The 21,753-nt window shown below is 37.5% G+C and overlaps 1 protein-coding gene across 1 annotated transcript in view; it reads right to left on the bottom strand.

Moving 5' to 3' along the window:
- LOC140242279 (SH3 domain-containing kinase-binding protein 1-like) overlaps window positions 1-21,753 on the bottom strand; it is a 99,545-nt gene that overhangs the window by 4,667 nt on the left and 73,125 nt on the right. Inside the window, 7 exon segments of the mRNA XM_072322024.1 lie at window positions 1,058-1,450; window positions 3,806-3,977; window positions 6,315-6,495; window positions 7,869-7,998; window positions 8,600-8,751; window positions 19,566-19,614; window positions 20,631-20,818. Coding sequence (XP_072178125.1) covers window positions 1,058-1,450; window positions 3,806-3,977; window positions 6,315-6,495; window positions 7,869-7,998; window positions 8,600-8,751; window positions 19,566-19,614; window positions 20,631-20,818 — 1,265 coding nt within the window.

Here is a 21,753-nt window from a genome sequence, read left to right as displayed (position 1 = left end):
TTTAAACGACAGACACACACGGAGAAAGAGATTTTCTCCAAGAAATTCCCTCTCTCGGTTAATTGCAACTTTTACAACACAATAGGAATCAGAATTAGGAAAAAGAGAGGAAGAAAAGGGAAGTCATAAAGCTGAAGTAATGTTAACTGCAAATTGCAAACAGATTTGTGTCAACATTCCCTCTCACCCCCAGCACTACAGAATGAGGTTTGAAATCACCTTTCACAAAAAAAAAAACGATTCTAGTGTCTTTAATAAAGGTCAGTGCCCCCATAGGATGTGACTACCTTTTCTTCTCCCTTTAACTTGGCATTCTCTCTTCACTGGAGACCGTTACGATGTTGAGACGTCAATAAAACTTTTCCTTTTTTACAGTCAGTGGTTAATGAGTATGAACTCAACAATGACCTTTGACTTTTTTCCAGACCTTTTTTTTTTTTTTTTTAATTTGGCAGATGGAATTCCACTGTTCAATAGGTATATGGATTTATGCTACTACATTTACAATATGAAAATATGTATGTAGCCAAATTTGGATGTAATTGCAGTATCAAAAAAAGTAGCACAGTGATGTATAGGTATTTGGTTGGCTTGTAAATATTCCAAGCTTACATGTACAACTGTATAGGATGATTTTAACCCTTGTTGTACCATGGTCTTTGGGCATTGTGTAAAATGCTACGGGATTTTCTGCGCTAATCAACACTCATAGCACACAAAAGTTGATAATGAAATAAATGGCTAATGATAATTGTAAAAGTGGAAATTTTCACGCATTTGGCGCAACCAGAAATCAGCGTGAATATTTCTACATGTCATATGTTCCACTAATACATGTCTTGATTCTGCGGAATTAGAAACACATGAAATTCATCTTGCCCAGCCGAGTGCAACAAATGACTTGCCCAAAAGTAACCACTTTTACGGTACATGCATATCATTGTACTTGCTTCAGATCTCATTCTGTAGTGCTGATAAAAAAAGAAGAGGCAACATAAAATTGGTTAAAAGAAGGCACATCTGAAGAGCTCTGCCTTCTCTTAAAGCGCCCAATCACCTGCAAGCCACCAGCATGACTGACGTTAGCTTTCTGGTTGCGGTTTTTCAACTCTGTCTTCCAAGGAGGCTCGTTGCTAGGCGGCGGCTCTTTGGAAGCAGAGGAGGAAGAGGAAGAAGAGGCGTGGTCGGAATGGCGGGGCGGGGGATGGTCTGGGGGCTGGGGTTTTGAGTGGGGGATCGCGACCGGGGGATGTGTCTGGGTTGGGGATTTTGAAGGCGGGGTCACGTCATGGGTTTTGAGGGGGCTGTCTGCCTGGGCCGAGATGGAGGCGAGGGGGGCGTGGTTCTGGAGAAGCTTTTTATGCTTGGAGCGGGGCAGTATGGGAGGGGTGTCCGACGGGGGAGCGCTGTCCACGCTCTGTGGAGAAGGGCAAGATTTGGGGGAAGGTTACTGGAAACATCTATGTGAGCATGAGCACCAGCTTGGCTTGAGAAGAAGAAAGGAAGGGGGTTAGTGAACATCAGAACAGTTTGCAATTTGGAACCATACTCCCATACTGAAGTACCATTTGATTGCCATACCACATTTTCATTATATTTCATAAAGCGGCAATCTCATCTGAAATTTGAGGCGATTCACTGCTCTGGTTAATTTTTGTTTTCATACAGCCGTTAAGTTCAGACAGAATCATGTCTTTTTTTATCTGGGTATGCACATGCATAAACAATTTAAACTCAGGACTACTGCACTACAATGCTATTTTGATAGTGGTTGTCATGTAATCTTGTCTTTTAATAAAGAAGTCGGTTAGGTTGACTCAAAATAGCTATCATACTCCAGGATTGCCTCTAAAACATCTGTCTAACCAGTTCAACAACAAGAAAATATGCAGCCTCAGTTTTCAAATGAAAGTGCACAACATTACATAGTTGTGTCAGACACAGAGTCTGGATTTACAGTTCCAAATTACAAACTGATTTTTCATCAAACTGAATATACACATTGTATGCTTTTCATATCTAGATATGGCATCAACACAGAACATGAAAAAGATTTCTGCCCTGTCGTATAAATATGATGTCGAGTTAGAGTGTTAGATATACCATCCCATGCATTTCTCGCCGTCAAAACGTCAGTTGTGCATCCAAACCAAAGGGGCTATCTCAAGCAATCTAGCTACCATGCACTCATGCATAACAAATACTTCCATGCAAAAGACATGACAAATACAAAGCATTCCATGCATGCACAATTCAAAGATGCTTGACAAAAAACAAACAAACAAAACACATGCAAAAATGCTTCTAGCTTTCCATGCACACAATTCTTCATAGCACAGACAAAAAAAGTCTCCATACATGATGGCAGTCAATAAAATCAGATAAATCAGATGACAAGATTGAATTCTCTGCCTTAGTATAGTGCAAACACAACATGTGAAATAAATAAAAAGAAAAAATGACATGGCTGGAGAATTGCTTTTTATTTTGATTTGTGTGTGTGCGTGTATTTACAATTAAATGAGGGGCATGCTTGCCTGACTGTGATACTTTTATGATAGATAGTAGAAAGATAAGTAAATAGGTAAAATAACTAAAGAAAAACAGAAACTATCTAATGTTTTCTAAACCCACCACACTAAGAGATTTATCTATCATTTATGATTTTAAAAAAAAAAACACAAATTAAGCTTTTGACTTGTTTCTGTGTCTTTTTTTCTTTTCTTTTTGCAAATGCACATGAGCACTGGAAGAACAGATTGATTTGCAAAGATCGGTTGCTTTCGCGGAAGAAATATTTGAATAGACTATGCACGTTGCCGATGCCTTTTGAAAATTGCAGGCCACAAGTGATAAAGTATGGTGGTGACATCACAGCAGTGACAGCGCAAAGATTTCACAATAATAAATCAATCTCTAAACCAGGGTGAAGTTGATTTGTTTTTGCTTTGTTTTGTTTTTGTTTTTTCAGCAGCTGCCGAAAGAGAGATCGGCAGGTGTTCAGTATGAACCTTCAATGCAGCACCTTTTATTATGAGGTGAGAAGAGAAAAAAAAAATTGTATTGATGATGACAATTTGCCATCACTTTCTTCTTCAGTAATGTGGAGAAAAGATTGATTCTTTTAAAGCCACAATAACCTGTGCTCTGTTCCAGGGCTGCCAACATACAAACATTAAAATTAGGGAGGTTCTAAAGAGTTTTCAGAGTGCTACTTCTGTGCTACATGTATTGTAAAACCAGAAAATGTTCACGCATATTTGAATTTTGCAAATTTTATGAGAGCTAAGATTTGCCAAAGTAAAATACATGTGAAAGTTCTTGTCTACACTATAATGCACTGGATGCCAATGGCAATTTTGCAAAACTTTCATCCTTGGAATGAGACCGTTGGCTCTAATTCGCATACATTCATGCTGTGAATATTTCTTGCTTTACAGCATCTGAGTAATCAATATTGTTCCCATATCAGGAAGACTTTCATATTCTTTTGTCAGGATGGGAAAAAAAGATGATTTTTCAGGAAGTTGGAGTATTCCTTGCAAAAATCTGTGGGGTAGCCCTTAGAGAGTCCTAGGAAAGAAAGAACTACACATTTACTCACACTCACACACATACCCACACTCACACAAAAATCACAAAATATCTAGATCGACTTTCAACGCAGTGCGTGCGAGAGAATGTTTGGAGCGTCAAGGAAGCTGCAGACACATAGGAAATGGACACTGTAAGAGTGCTTGATGTTAGATAGATGGTAAATTTTTAAGTAGATTTTGATAGCTTCGCCCTGATTTGATTTCATCACCTTGTCCTGAGACGGCAGTTGCATGGGTGGTTTACGCAGGGACTTTTTGATGTCCCGACTCCAGGGGGGAGGTTTTGTGGGCTCATCGGGTTTGGGGGAGGTGACGGTGGCGGTGGCGGGTGTGGGGCCGGGGCCATCGACGGCATCGCCCCATGTTGGCGACGAGTTGGCCAGGGGTGAGGGACCTAGGGGCGTGGACATCTGTGTGTGCGTGTGTGTGAGTGTGTGTGTTTGTGCAGTATGTGTGTGTTGTGGGGAGGGGAAGGTTCAGTAGGGGGGAGGGGTTAGGTTGGCAGTGATGGGTATGATGGGGGGGGGGTGCAGATGGATGTTTTGTCATGTGTAATGAGTACAGCATTGGAGCATGATCAAGTTAGTTTCGATAGTAGTGGGGGGTGGCGGAAGTGGGTAAGTGGTATATCAAGATGAGTTTGGTGAGTGATGAGATTAACGTTTTGATCCATTGTTGCGAGATGGTAGAAGGTGGTAATGTGATAACAAAAGTTAAGAAATGACATTATACACAGGATTACCATTGATGTTATGAGATATCAACACAAAGATGATATTTTAAATAAGCAACATTCCAATAAGCAACATTCCAGATGGAAAACAACAGATAATATTTAGGGCAGCCCAACAGGGGTATAAAGCGATAAGTCAAGGAGAGGAATGTGAATACACACACATATTTTGAGGTATATTGTCAGTTTTAAAGGATACATGGAACACAACAAGATTGCAGTTTACCATCATTACACATCAAAACACAGTATGGTATTCAATGTTACGATTAAAAGGGAATGTTCATGTCAATTTATTTTTCAGAAATGTGTCAGTTATTAGTGTGGAAGATGGGTTATTTAAACATGGTTTTGAAATGAAATTGGATGGAAATCAGTCCAGATGGGCACAAAATAGGGGCGGGGGAATAAAAGGGGGAGAGCAAAACAAAATATAAATCATATTTCTGCAAGCAAAACCATTGCATATAAAATCAACACATTAGCATAAAATGCATGCAAAACAGTAATGCACTGTATTAACTTGCCGAATATAAGGCACAATATGCAACTAGAGCTACAATTGTAGGGTGTAAATGAACAAGATTCGGAATCTGAATTCAGTTTTGAAGGACTGCATTTGCAAATTGTTGCCCCTAACTCTTCTGCTGAATATGATGAAACAAGTCACCACTTTGCTATTTCTCTACAAAAGATGATTTATGTTTGTTTGGGTTTTTTTTGTTTCCATAATTTTTGTGGCTACCACCCTTGGATGGGAAAAGATGTGCTGTGAGCTATTTTAAAATCAAACAGAGTTTAGGTTACTTCTGAGCAATCAATGATTAGCTACAAATTTGGATAAAGTACTCATAAAACAAAATCCTAACATGTGCTAGGGAGACAGTCGGTAATTCTTTCAGTAGTCAATTCATTATTTCAACACGCCATGGAAAAATCTGAATAACATGGTCACATGCATAATTCCAATTCTCACAAAAGAATTTGTATCTAATTTTGGTCTTGTCTTTAAAGACCCCTCAAATTTGATACTCAAACAAATACCAATGGTAAATTTTCAGTGAAAATTTCGTCGGTTGAGAATGATAAGGGCGTTAAGTTGTCACAAAACCCATAGTGTTCGAGACAACTTAACGCCCTTCTCATTCTCAACAGACGATTTTACGAACACATTAACAATCACAGATCAGAAAATGGAGGACATACTAAAACAACAAAAAGATATCCACTATGCATTTGTTCATGCACTATGTAAAAACACAATTCCTGGTATATCAATAACAGTAAACAATATGCACTGTACTATCACAAACCATAATACTATTAAAATGCATGCTCGGTGTTGTAGAACATGTTCATATGCATTGGAATGATTTCTGTACAAGGTGCTCACATTCATGTATTATTTATTAGCTCAGGAAAATGGTCAGTATAAACAACTCAAAAACCCACAGACACTGGGAGCCACTGACTGAATGGTGTAAAATGAATACAATTTGGCATCTCCAAGTAATTGATCAGTCAAAATATAAAATATTTGAAGCAGGAAGAGTTTAAAATCCTATGACCAACATTATAACACAAATTGCTGTGCTTGCACAAATCCGCACTGCATGGTTCCAAATGCTGTTCTTTAGTGTTATATGACACGGCACAATGCTACATGCATGTCCAATATGCACAGAAACGTGCACAAACATATAACGTCGCTTGGGCGACAAGACCTTGTATCTTCAAAATGTCAAATGTTCAGGAGAGCAAAAAAACAATGGCATTCAAAGCACTGTATCAAATGGGAGAGCCTTTCCTTTGACATGCTGTGGTGGCTTCATTTTGGGGGTAAAACAGCTAGGATTTGGAGGGGACATCACTTAACTGATTATCTGACCATTAATCCAAAAAAGTCATTGTCACCAAAATTTCAGATACGAGGTTTTGTCGCCCCAGTGACTTGGAAGTTGAGTGAAATAAAAAATGGGGGGGGGGGGGGGGAGGAAGACAGATTGGAAAGAGGGGTTGGTTGGTTGGAACTTACATTTGAGGCTGGCTGAACTCCCGGACCACCGACAGTAGAGGGCGGTCTCCTATTACCCACAGCTTTTGGTCTCGAGAGGTTGAGGTGGGTGAGCTTCTCTGAGCTGGGCTTTATGTCGTCAAATGTGGATTCTGGGTAAGACGGACAGAGTGGAAGGGGGGGGGGGAGATAAAGGATAGTTGGTTGCTTTTTTGCTTGTTCGTTTGTCTGCTTTGTTTTTTTTATCTTTTTTGTTTGTAAAAACAAACTCTGCTAGATACAGGCTGTATTTATATATTGCTGTACGGAAATAAAACTATGACAGACTGTCCGTCTTCATGATATCCCCATAGCCCTCCACGTTGTATCATTCCAAACTGGACAATTGCGGTATAGTGGAGAAGGCTCCAAACCCTCAAACCAAGACCCAGACCTTGATTCCAGTGTGGAGAAGATTTCCACAGACAAGATATTGCATACGCCAAATATTTCGTGAGGATTTTATTTTCGGGAATTTAAAGAGTTGGGTGCTTATCGTGAATTTAAAGGGGATGGCTAGTAACTGATCAGTGGGAATGCTGGGGGATGATTGTTCCAGTCCTTTTGGGATTCGTTTAAGAGTACATTATATATCTATTGTTGTATAAAAATTATTTGCTTCAGAATGATCTCATATTCAAGTAATGTGCAGTTTAATCGGCCCGTCACTGTATAGGCATGCTAACCTGGAAAAATTATACTGCACGTTATTTGAATATGAGACCATTATGAAGCAAATAATTTTCACACAACAATCGATACATAATGTACTCTTAAATGAATCCCGCAAGGATTGGAACAATCATCCCCCAGCATTGATTCCCACTGTTCAGTTACTAGCCATCCCCTTTAAAAACATGCAAAAATATCAACTCTCATCCCGACATGAATGTGAAATGTGCACGCATACATTTCTCCATTCAGTACCGTACTCCAAAATCGCGACTTCAACCACTCCTGAAATTGTCGGGAAGTTCCGACTTGCGAAAAATTAGATTTGCTAAATATACGGCATACATACAGTTTTCTACCCAGTAAGTCTCTCCTAAAGGGCAATTTCACATTCATCCCGACATGAATGTGAAATGTGCACGCATACATTTCTCCATTCAGTACCGTACTCCAAAATCGCGACTTCAACCACTCCTGAAATTGTCGGGAAGTTCCGACTTGCGAAAAATTAGATTTGCTAAATATACGGCATACATACAGTTTTCTACCCAGTAAGTCTCTCCTAAAGGGCAATTCCACATCACATACATGTACATATTGACTTTAGTATGTAGAGCAAAATGTAATGATTGCCCTAAAGGGCAATTCCACATCACATACATGTACATATTGACTTTAGTATGTAGAGCAAAATCTAATGAATTCTAAATAAGGTAAAAATTACACCAAAATTTGACGTAAATTACTAACTTGAGAAATTCGAAAGTGGCACATAGTTGCACATCTTTTTGAATCCAGCGTAACCCACATATACCTTTTGCGTCTGCTTTCCCTGCTTCCGTGCTGTCCTTGCTTGTGTCTAACGAGTCGGCGCTTTTGTTGTGGACTTTGGCGGCAGAGGGTTTTGATAGCAGGGGAGGCCTCTTTGAGGGCGGTGGGAGGACCTGAGGGTGTGAGAAGAGAGATACTGTATTCAGATGTTTGGCACATGCACCGTATGTCAAAAAAATTACAGTGGGACCCTCCACAATAACTTCAAAAATAGTGAATCAATCTTGAACCATGAACCTTGAAATATCAATCCCTTTCAGCAGCTCCTTGGAGCTATCCCGGGATGGTACAATTTCAACACAATTTCAATACAATTTCAATACAATTTCAATACAATTTCAATACCATTTCAATACAATTTCAGGGTATCAGGGAATAATTTTCCTGGTATCGCATAGCAATTTGCTATGCATTTTGGTATGACTGCTATACAAAATGTAATTTGCATAGCAGTTTCATTACATAGACTTGTATACCATTTTGTTGAAAATATATGTCCATCAACAAAAATTGCTATTCAATTTCAAGAAGGAAAACTATTCCCTGGGGTATGAAACTGTAACTAATTACCCACATCTCACAGACAACCACATTTAGTTTGCTTCAGTGGTCAAAGAGAAATGAGGATCTTTGTAATGCATGTCAGATATCCCTTCCCTCCAAGTTCTGTCCAATGTGTTCACACATTAAGATGCAAAATCTACGGGCCCTCACCTGCCGAGCCCCAGCTGGCATGTGCCTCTGCTGACCATTGGTCGACGATTCCTTGCCCACCGCCTTGGGCCCGTCCTGGGACGACTGCTTGGCTATCGATGACTTTGGCGGCACCGCCCCTTTCTGCTCTCCGCTGATGGGTCTCGTGGGACCTGGCATGGTTCAAAGCGACATGGTAAAAACTTCAGTTAATAAACAGTGGTGTGTATCTCTCTAGATTAATCTATATGAAAGTAACAAGGATCTGTGATCCTCCTTTGGCGCTTTTCACATACCGCCTTACACAAGAACAGAATTACTTGGGGAAGGAATACTTGCAAATGGCAGTTGATGTAAAGACTCACAGTGTGTGAAGCAAAATATCACACAATACGCAGACCTCACAACTCCCATATGGCTGCAATTACTTTTCTGTAAATAAATAAATAAATAAATAAATAAATAAATAAATAAATAAATAAATAAATAAATAAATAAATAAATAAATAAATAAATAAATAAATAAATAAATAAATAAAAAATTAAATAAATAAATAAATAAACAAATAAACACATAAATGAATAAATAAACAAACAAACAAATGAATGAATAAACAAACAAACAAATAAATACATACATAAATACATAAATATACATATAGTGTATGTACATGACAGAGCAGAAAATGGAATGTATGGCATTGATGGAAAATGCTGCAAGTATTATTGTCTCTAATAGACTACTGTTTCTGGTTAAAAGATTACACAAAAGAGTATTTACACACACACAAACACACACACAAACACCAACACATATCATTTATATAATAATATATTCACGCTTCTGATATACTGCAAAAGTGGAAGTAATCGCAGTGTTGAAAATGTCGCGCATTTCATGCAACCAGACACTAGCGCGAAAATAACAGCACGTGAATATTTTTGCTTGCCATAAGTTTTAGTACTTTTGATATCTTGATTCCGCGGAATCAAAAACATGTGAACCTCTTCTTACCCAGCCGAACGTGAAAAATTTGTCACGCCAAAATATCCATTTTTTCAGTACATACATACCTACATACATACACAAATATTGAGTGCAGAAATTACCATAAAGTAGAGTCTATATGGGCATTATTGCATTAACAGGACTCACAGATTACATACATACACTTTTTATTCCATTTTGTCTTGAAAGAATAAAATAAAGTACAAAGCGAGTTTTAGACAGTTCTTCTTAAAAAAAAAAAATTCAAAAATTCACAGCTGAGGCACATGAAAATGTGCACAATGAAATCTACAGAAAATTTGGAAAAAAATGGTCAGCGGTAACACTGATACCTTTGAATAACGATGAATAAAACTGTCAGTTTTGATGAGCAATATATCTTTTCTGAAGCTGTAAATTTCCTTGATCAACACTGAAAAACATTATCTGGCAACTTTTTTTTTTGTGCCTTGTGATATAAGAGCACACATATAAATACTTTCTCAAGTGCCACTTGATGCTTTATAGTCAGAGGGATACAAAATATTTTCTCTCTCAGTTGCACCAAACGTATCGCTTTTCAGAGAAACTGCAAGTCAATACGAAAAGTCAAGATTTCGCTGGCAGAGATGATACATCTTCCTGTGCACGTCGGCAGCAGCGTTCAATTTCGCATGGTAGCATCCTTGCATCGATGCTCCATCATTCATTTTTGCACGTAGCTCTCTTGTGTTTGTGAACAGCAATCTTGGCTCAAGCTGTGAGATATGACTCTGTCGCCCCCCCCCCCCATTCTCTCTCTCTCTCTTCTTCTTCTCTCCCTCTATTTCTCTCTCTCTCTTTCTGTCTGTATCTCTCAAGAGGTTTCAACGGCATCTTTGCCAAACAGCACACTCTGGAGAACGCTGACGAATGCTAGTAAGTAATCATGTCATTCAACAAATGCCATGGAATGAATGCAATGTATTACAAGCTATGACATCCATATACTTTTCCAGAGAGAAAATGGTAAATATCGAACAAAAATTACAAATGAAGAAAAGGTTAAATGATTCCAGCACCACCACTTCCCTGATACCCATCAAATTAACAGAGGAGGACAAAAAATATGTGGTAAATATGCAAAAAGGAAATATCACTAATATTCACAAACAGTGTAATTATTTTGCACACCACTGTATCTGCACATATGATACAGCAGATGATATCCTTATAGTACTAGACTGTTTCTAGCAATCGTCTGTGGAAAGAGGTGGAGGCTAAAGAAGACAACTTCTTGCTGTTACCATGGGTACATGTGCAGTAGAACTCACATGATGATGATGATAATGATGATGATGATAATGGTTATGAAGATTGAACATAGGTAGGAATGTTACTGTTCATATTAAATTCATCAACTCTGGTCACATCAAGCACAGCCATGTACAACATGAACATTAGAAGAACTAATACATTGGTAATTATGATATGTTAATATTATTTATAGAAAGGAGTTTTTAAGTTGGAAATGTCTACTGTGGATGATAATTGTTACTTTTTGACATGATATTTATATGCAGGGCACAAAAAAAAAAGCATCATGACACATGTTAATGTTAATGTAAATGTTTATATGACAGTTAAATTATAGGTGTAAAGCCATTGTTTAACAATGTTTGCATGTTGCACAATACATGAGAGCTGAATAATCCTTCATGCTTATAAAGTCACTTGCATCATGTAAGAATGATTGTTAAACAAAAATATGAAGTTGAAATTTATTTAGATGCTTCAGAAGAGTGAATATCTGGCACCAGATTAATCACACTCAATCCACCCCCCTTCTCCCCCAGTATAATTTTGAAATGAACAATTCCAGAAATACTGTCTCCGATATTTGTTCACAGATTTCTGCACAGCACAACTTTCACAAACGTTAATTATGCTTGACTGTCCCTTTACCCATATCTGAATATCATCACACAGCTCTGTTAAAACAGAGTTTCTTGTTTTGTTTTTTTTTTTTACTTTTAAGTGATGAGCCCGTATGATTATAAGCACTGTCTTCAACCCATCAATGTTCCTGGTGAAATTTTCCCGCAGGAATTAAGGAATTATCTTTTTTGTTATCATTCAGTAAAGTGGCACCTCAGATATTAAGTGCAGGGCTCTACATTAGCGGGGCCACTAAAAAGTCATGTCAGGCCAACAAATTTCCAAACAGATTATCTTGTGGTTGCCTGATTAGGCAGCTAGAACAAGAATTCAAAGTGAACCTTTGTGTGTGTGTATATATATTAGAAAGGTTATGGGAACTGTTTAGATTCTGTAAATCTGCACAGAATCAAAAAGAAATTGTACAAAAATTGGTAAACTGTGAGAGAAACAGGAAATCTAATCTTTCATAAGTTGCTAATTTGAGGATCAGTTAAAAACTTCACAAATGACTGAAATGTCTGTAAATAACATAGGGCTAGAATGAAAGAGAATTGTTTTACTCTACCTTAAACACTAACACTAACAGCAAGAAGTACAATGTAAGAATCATGGTTGTAGTGAAATACAGCATGTAATCACAAAAAGGTGGTTTCTGCGATTTGAGGGGTCAAAGTTAGCACTATGTCCCTCCTGACCGTCCGACAAACAATGGATACCCGATGCCCAGCTGTGTCCCAGACAGCCTCACATACACTTCCTTCCCATTTGCTCTCTCTCATGGCTCTATCGGACTGGAGGTGTTCCAAGAACATCTCACACTTCCCCCTTCTGAAGAGAAATGTTTACAATATTCCACGCGAGGCACTTTTAAACCCTGTCAGCGTTCTGTTTGCCAAATGGCACATTTGCACGATGGTGGGGTGCTCTCTCTTCGCCGATTGATTGGCACAGATATCTGGAAACTAATTATCAATGAATGGAGATTACCTACTCTACTTTTAATCAGCATTGTGTCACAGTGGCCTTTCTGTTGAACTGAAGCACATTGCTGCACGTGAATGGGATTACAAATCTACAGCTAGGTCTAGTATGGATACATTTTACTGAATACCGTTGAAAAAAAACTTGGCAAGCAAGCTGAGCGAGATGCCTGGGCACACTTAAAGGTTGACAGACATGTAAAATCATTTTATTTATGAATATCAATCAAGGAGTAACCAAACCCTTGGCATACTTATACAATAGGTAGACACTAAGTATGCCACATTGTGACTTAATGGGAAATTGCCTCATCTACAAAGTACATGTGGTAGTCAATGTATTTATGAAACGACTTCATTGTTCAATCAGCGGATTTCACAGTTAGCACTGTTCTTTGGCCAAACATGACCTTAATTATCTCCTCATGGCTACAGCACAGCCACAAAACTCATTTCTGCATCTACACGGTATTTCTCTTCTCAGTACTCTGGGAGAAATTCAGTCAAAGATTCAAGAAAATGCTTGATATACTTTCAAAATATAAATTGAAATAATTGAAAAAAAAGTTTTAAAATGTTGCTTTTTCACAATGTCACATGCAGTGAATCAATAAATTGTGCCAACTGACATTCATATTGATTATCCAACAAATTCTTGTGCAAGTGGGTCTATAAATATCAATAGAGCCAAAAAAAAAATGGTAAAGAAATAACTATAAACCAACACAAAAAAGTGACAGTCATACCTGACTGAAAGCACTGCAGCAGCTGAAAATATCTTAAACTAAGTTACTGGTAATCTGCATATTCCCAAGGCAGAGAAGTTCACATATTCAACGCAAATTTTTCAAGCGGAACTCACTCATGCACAGCTTTCATAAAGTTGTGGAAGTCTGTGCCATTATTCTATTCCACAGAGCAAAGGGTACTGAATGAACTAAAAGTAAGAAAATGCCGTAAAGTTTCCTCTCCCAAATATCTCCAAACAGACAAACAAAGATGAAATAAACAGAAAGTCTAAAAATTTCTCTGGGATGTTTCACATGAAACCCTCAGGGTAAATAAAGCATCTAACATCAATCTAATATCAGAGTTCAGTTTAAGTGACCCAAGCAACCAAAGTAACAAATCAGATGAATAGTTCCAGATTGCTGTAAATGTGAAACACAAAGCACAATAAATCTATTCAAGCCAAAGAGTTGACAGTGATCTACAGCGCCGGAATGAATGATGTCGAGTAGGTTTATTGAAACTACAAGCAAAATAAAATGGGAAAAATAATAAATCAATAATGAACAGAAACTTGTGCTATCTAAGAAGCAGCAATAATGACGCATCCCTTACAAATTTGACTGTGAATGCTGATGAATACAGGTATGATGAAAGAAATTATCATGACGAACCGAGGAGCTTTTTAGATATGGGAAAAATAAACTCGCAACATCAATAGAAATGCAGTGGTGATTTTCATGTCAAAGAACCATTGATTAGTATGTTTGTGTGTGTGTACAAATAAATGTACGTACAGTGTATGTATAATATACACTGTACGCATAAATTTGCATGAATATATAGGTATATATACAAGCATAAAGGAGCATATTGCATATACATGACTCCTCTTTTCCCGCAAATAGCATAGAATGATACAGTTTGTGCTTACGTGGTAGTAGAGGGGGCTGCTCACCACTCAGCGGTCTGACGGGCCCTGATTGGTCCAACAAGTCATGAATATGAATGAGATATTTTGCATTCTCTAACTAAGAAAAAAGTAGCTGTCAAAATGTACATGTTGCCCCCCCGACATGTTGACTAATTCTGATGAACGGCTGGCATAATAGGGAGCTTTAGATTTGTGACGCAGATGTTTGAGACGATGATTGCATCGGCCATTCCCCTCTCTCCCCGCGTCATGTTGCAAAGCAGCTCTAGATTATGCGGAGACGCAACCTACGTGAAGTAAAATGGCGCCCCCATGTTGATCGGTGCATCAAGCAGCTCTCTGCGTCGTGAAATGAGCAGACGTAAAGATAGTCCAGAACGTTTTAATAGTGAAAACTCAGACGATGACAGCTACAATGTATTGATAGATTGATTTTGATACGGAATTTTGCGGATGCTCAGAACAGGTTTGCTTGATTTTTTCTCTGAATGTCTGCGTCATGAAAACCTAAAGCTCCCTAATATCTGATAGGGATACTTACTGACGGTATTTGTTATGGAGGATAATGTGAAGGAAAACATCTATTCTGTATTCAGGTCAAATTTTATATGAGTGACACAAGATGAATGGCACAAAAAGCTTCATTGCAATAAAAAAAAAATGAATATGACGTTTAAGGAATTTTTAAAGTTGAACATACTTCTGTGAAATGAAACTACTGGTCCCAATCAAAAACACAGCTTTGGCATTAAAATGAAAAACAACTGAATATGTAAAGTTTACTACAATTGTAATAAAACCTTAGAAACTACATATCTATTGCTGATGCTGTATGTGTGTAATATAGCTTTCTATTCTTCGTAAGCATTTAATAAGGAAAAGTAACGAAAACGATCATTTGAGTGTTCCTGTCACAGATTTATTTTACAAGCGTCTTATCAACTGCCAAATCTGTATCAAATTGAAATCTTAGAATGGCCCCACATTTCACAAGATGAAAGTTTCCTGTATCACTCTCAAATGTGCATTTTGTTTTTCTTTTGCATTTCTTTGTGACTATGTGCAGCTCCAATAAATACACCTAGTGCAATCTACACTTTTTTCCCAGTATATGATATGCAATAATATCAAAAGTTGCCAATTTGATAACAAGATCCTGGTTTCTGCAGCAAAATTCCAAGGAACTTGGTGGGTCAAAGATGGCATGATGTACACCAAAGTTTATCTACAGTTTCCATCATGTACCACAGGTTAAAGCCCCTTGCTATTATGATTTGCACATGAAAAATCATTTCTAGAATAAACCATCACCATGATGGCTTATTGAGAAAACTAGAGATATCTCCTTACATTTGCACCTTTATTAAAAAATTTTTGCATGGGAGGGTGTTTTCTGATACAACTGAACTATACATACGCATCAAATGCGATAATTCATACATTAAAAAAAAATAATCACTGCTACCAATGTTAAATAGTTGCTTTAATACAAGGCAATAATACTCAGGAAAGTCTTCTAGAAGTACTGTACAAAATCCCAGCAGAGAATTTGAAGAATGAGAGGAAAAGAGTCCACTCCACCAAGAAACAAACACAAAAGCTGCCAAGAAGTCCAGATTAAATGCTGAATCCCAAAGCCAAAATAATCATCCCCATGCCAAAATAAAGAAATACCATGAGGACTTGAGATGTTCAATATTCTGCATTTACAATGTTGTTTATCAAATGTACCATGTATCATCTTGACAAAATCAGTAACATGAAAGAGTGTGAATGTGTTGGACTGAGAATGTGGCTACTTTGAATTAATGACAAAAATTAAAAATTCAAGTCTGTTTGTTAAGAGTCTACTATTAAGGCAACATGTCAAGTGTAAGGATAAATTTCTTCCTGAAGTTATGTGGAATGGAAGTAAGCACCCAATTCTGGGGGAGTTTCTACATGTACGTGTCCCCTGTGCCATAAATCAAGACTTGCATGAAGATTAGAGGAATGAAATCGTTAAAAAAACAAAACAACAAAAAACCAAACAATGAGAATGGCACAGTTTTACATGAATTGAAAAAAAAAAGAATGTTTTTTGCCACTCTTTCACAAAAACAACCATAAAGAACCTACAACTCTTAAAGGCATACATCTGATTTGTGGGACTATTAAATGATGGGCACATTCAAATCTATTGGATGTGTTTGCAGTCATGAAATGATAATGAGGGGTTCATTATTTGTTTTATATAAGATAAGAGGAAAAGGGCTAGAGTAATACACAGCCTTTAGAGTAATCTGATCAGAGCAGGTTCCCCGCAAGAGAAACTTGACTGAATTTAGACATAGATGATTGCATTTATCTATTAAGTAATTGATTTAAGTTATAACATGGAAGGCCAAATGTGAAAAAAAAATAACAATTGGGATTTGCTCAAGGCCAAGTATCCTAAAACATACAAACACAGATGTCTTATGTAAAGGAGTAGTGTGATTATCTCAATTTTTTTTTTTTTTTTTGGGGGGGGGGTGGGGACCACATACATTACTCAGTTGTTTGGTCTCAAGCATTTTCCTTTACACTCAGTTTCATGTCTACCTACTCTGCTGCTTTGTGAAAGTTAGAAGAATGGGGAGCAGACAAAGCGAAGCAATTAAGACGGGAAAAATCTCTTAAAGGACAAGTCCACCTTCATATACAATAGGGATTGAGAGAATGCAGCAATATTAGTAGAACACATCAATGAAAGTTTGAGGAAAATCAGACAATCCATTGAATAATTATGAATTTTTAAAGTATCTTAGTGCGCAGTCACTGCTGGATGAGAAGACTACTACAGTGTATGATGTCACATGCGTACAACGATATAAGGAAAACAAAAAGAGAAGTTCACAAAACTTTACTTTCTGAATAAAGTGCACATTTCTTCGACTTGTTACTGACGTATATTAAGGGTAATATTATTCCCCCTGCCTTCTGAAAGAGAGAAGTCAAGTGTTCTTTCGTTATGCGAGAAAAATGGAAATATGTTGAATTTTCTTTATTCTTTCTTTATATCGTTGTACTCATGTGACATCATAAGCCATAGTAGTCTTCTCATCCAGTCGTGACTGAGCAGAAACTTCAAAAATTCATAACTTTTGAACGGATTGTCCGATTTTCCTCAAACTCTCACCGATGCATTCTACTAATATTGCTGCATTCACTAAACCCACATGTCTATGAAGGTGAACTTGTCCTTTAAAGTTTCAAGAATCCTTGCCCCAAACAATGGCTCTAACTTCACAAAAATTTAGAAATAGTGTCAATAGAGAATGAGATGCAGCAGGAAATACAGAAATGGCTCTGCTGTCTCGGTGCTCTATTTTCTCCTGCATCATGTTGTCAGATGATAGTGAGGGTCAGATCTGCGATGTGAATGCTAAGACGATGCAATTAGGCAAAAAAAGGCATTCTGCAGTGAGAGCTGTTTCCATTGTCCACCACGGAGGTTGCGTCGTCTTAGCGTTCACATCGCAGATCTAAAGCTTGCTAATACATGTAACAACACATGTGCCTATGTTTCGCGTGCGTTTTGTTCTAAGCATAAATTCCCACTAAATGGCTAAACTTTTCTTTAAAAAATGCTGAATTAGAAATGGGTTGACTGCAAATGAAGGCAAAACAGATTCTAGAATGACAATAAATGACATATCCCAACAACAGACAAAAAGGGGGAAAGAATAGCACTGTCTATACATGCAGGTATATTACTAGAGGAGAATGTGGACCATGCAAACCCTCTCACATAATCAAGCTATAGTCATAAAGAGGAGAAAAATGAAATGTCCATCCTGCATCACCAAAGCAGATACTGTATACGCCATATATTTCATGGTGTTTTCATTTTCACGCAAAGCTCAAGTGTAGCAATATCCTTGGTAATCAACAACTTGCCCAAATGTTGCCTTGGGATAAAACAGAAATGCAGAGCATAAATACAACAAGGTGGAAAATACAACAATGGGTAAATTTTCTCTTGAAAGGGGATAATTCTTATTTCTCAATCCATCTTTCCTGTGACTCTCTATTGCAATTCAACTGCTGTCTCGATACTGTCATATAAGTCTCAATTCGCTGATTATTATGGTCATGCAAAATATGGCATATACAGTATGAAAACGGTATGGAATGAAGTTTGATCTGATTGGTGGAAAAGTATATTTGTGGTTGTTTTTTTTTTTTATCTGTCTCGGTTGGCTTACGTGGTAGGATGCGTGGCGGCTCGCCACTTGAGGATTGAAATAATCCTGTTTGATGCGCAGATATATTAGGACGTACATGTTGGAGAAACACATCAAACATCTTTATCATTTCATTGATCAACAAATTTTTTGAACATGCAAACATAAAAACAATAAAAACAAAAAAGCATCTCTGACATAAGACAATGTGATAAACAATTGGTACAGTGAACATACATGTATGCCTGAAAACATAACACATTACACATTGAACATTTCTCAAAATTTTACAGATGACACAGTTGGTGAGCATTTCATTGTTGTTGTTTTTTTTTTTGTGTGCTTACATATATAGACACATAATACATTAAATTGTATCAAAAAATAGCCCCTCAACACAAATTGCTCATGGATAGTGTCATCGACTTGCATTACATGGTCTGCTCTAAAAAGAAATGCCCTCATTCAAAGAAAAAGAACTGTGTATGACTTTGTGATGGATCTACTGCAATGACATGAGCAGAACAAACGAAAAGCCAAACAAACAAAGAAGAGCAACTCAAGAACTATGAAAATAAGTAAAAGGGGAGCTGTCATTGGTTTCCCAACATTAGCCAAATAGCAGTTCTTGCTCAAATGTTTCAGCAACTTATAAGTTGTAACATGGTGCTTATCTACTAACTTGTAAACAAAGTTTTGGGATTTTTTTAATTTTTTTTTTTCAATTTTAAAACAAATAATTATGAATTGAGCTTAGGCCATGTGGACAGTGTCTAGATGAATTCTTGTAGTAAACAAGTGTTTTCAATCCTAGGAGCATCTGCTGGTGTGAGTAACACTTTAAGATTTAGCAATTCTGTTTCAAAACCAGAGCACTGACATGGTGCAAGTACTCACAAATGAAAATTAGAGTTGGCACACAACATTTTGCACTGTGCATGCATGCTATCAAAAAAAAAAAAAACCCAAAGAGGATAGATTTCTGAAAGCTCCAGTGCTTCATGGGAGTCATGAAATGTGCAGATTTCCCCTTTAAGATTCCTCCCCACCACCGTGCTGTTATGACATTTAGCGTGCAAAATGACGCAGCTCTGCTGGAACACAACTGGCAATCACTTAAAGTGACGATATGATGGATAGAACCTGAGATATGTCTCATCATAGAGGGGGGTTTCCCTTTTTATAGAGAGATGGAAAATGTTTGGAAACTTTTCGTGCCGTCCCTTACCTGACGTTGGTCTCGCGGGGCCCGGGGCTGGTGTTTTCTTCTTGGACTTCTGCAAGAAAATCACGCCCAGAAACCGTTAACTTCGGGAATAACTCATCATTGAAAAGATGAAACTACACATGTACAAAAAATATATATATGTATATATCTTCATGTGTCATTCCATAACCTTGCCATTGGAACTTTTCGTATTCTTTTTTTTTTCTATACTTCTGCAGCCATGATCTATTTGATAAAAGTAAATAACTGCATACGCCGTATATTTAGCGAGTCTAATTTTTTGTGAATCAGGAATTCCTGACACTTTTGCGAGTGGTTAAATTTGTGATTGTGGAGTACAGTAATGAATGGAGAAATGCATGTGTGCCCCTCACATTCATGTCTGGATTAGAGTTGATATTTTTCACGTGTGTTCAAATTCGCGTATAGCACCTGACTCACGAAATTCATTAAAATAAAAACTACCAAAATATTTGGCATATACAGTAGATGGTTGTTACGTGTACTTGTCACTTTTTTCGAGATAATAAGAAACCTCTTTGTAAGAAATATGAAAGAGCATACAATTCTAAGAGGAATTCAAAATTTACTTGATGAAAATCAGTTTTGAAATGGTTGAGATATCCAAAAACAAAGTAAAACAAAGAGGTTCCAATAAGAGGTGGGTTCCACCTTCTATTAGGACCTCTTGTTTTTTTGATATCTCATCATTTCAAAATCAATTTTCATCAAACAAACTTTGAATTCCTTCCTAGAATCATACATTCTTTTATATTTCATACGAGATTTCTTATTATCTTGCTCAAGAAGTTGTAAAACTGAAGCCCAATCTCAACCAAAACTACACCATCCCTTTAAGATAAGGGGAAGTTGGTGTATCAGGGCTAAATACTGCTTAGTGATAAGGTTAGAGTACTGATTAGGGTTAGGGTTAGGTTTAGGGTTAGAGTTTGGGTTAGGGTTAGGATTAGGTTCCAGATTAGGATTAGGGTCAGGGGAAGAGTCTGGGGTAATTACCCAGGGGTTAATTGCCCTAGACCCGGAAGTTGGAGTGCAGCCACTTACATCTTCCGGGGGTATCTCCTCTGTGAAGTTATCTGGGAAGACACCCTCCTTGCCATTCAGTTCGCCCCTCCACCACCCACTGTCTCCGGCGTCCTTGTCGAGTACAACGACGATGTCGCCTTTTTTGAGCTGGAGCTCATCGGCGTTCTTGGGATCGTAGTCGAATATGACCCTCACCCGACATATACCTGGGAAGGGCGCAGAAAATAAATGTATGCGACACTTTTATACACTGGTAATGATGTAAATACCAATGCTAATAATAACAGCAATAATAAGAATGAAAAATAATAATGATGATGATGATGATGATAATAATAATAATAATAATAAAAATAATAATAACAGCACTAATGTATCTATGATGTGCAAACTAAAGAAACTATACCAAGGAACACTTTTCAGAACAAAATGTACACAAGAACACAGCGAAAATCCTTAAATGAATCCCAATGTCCTTCGTTCACAAGGCAGACAATGGGCTAATGTTAAATGCTGGTCTTGTAGTTCCTACATTATCAATGGCAGATACAATTTTTTTTTCTTTTTTAAATTTCAATTTTGCTGCACACACTTATGGGAAAGTTGTGAGTTATTATACGACAGCAACACCTCAGCTAATTTGTTTATAGGATGTGACATTTTACAAACTATGTAGCTTTCGATTTCTATTAACGTGTAATTTTGATAAAAACTGCTGAATTCATGTTGCCCAATTTTGCTCTCTCTATTAGACTTGGGGTTGAATTTCCCTGTAATGTTCTCTACAGATTGGAGTATTCAAAACACGACTGTCGAGGTAGCGATCTGGAATGATTTTGAATTTACTGTATACGCTATATATTTCGCATGGGTTTTATTTTCGCGAATTTCGCGAGTCGGGAGCTATTCGCGAAATTAACAACACGCGAAAATATTACCTTCCAAAATGAATCCCTTGCCTTGACGATACGATCATTTTACGGCTTACCGAACAGACCATACTGGCTAAGCTTGTTTACATACATATAGCATGTCCACGTCTAACTACTAGAATCTCTAGTATACACAGCCCAGTCGCTGTGGTAGCATTCGTTGCTAGTAAGTTGAAAATTCACACTTTCTTCGCCACTTCATATTTTCT

This window comes from Diadema setosum, chromosome 19 (genome assembly GCF_964275005.1).
Source record: "Diadema setosum chromosome 19, eeDiaSeto1, whole genome shotgun sequence".
In the NCBI taxonomy this organism is placed as follows: domain Eukaryota; kingdom Metazoa; phylum Echinodermata; class Echinoidea; order Diadematoida; family Diadematidae; genus Diadema; species Diadema setosum.
The sequence above is the reverse complement of the archived record's forward strand: the minus strand, read 5'-3'. Positions and strand labels throughout refer to the sequence as shown.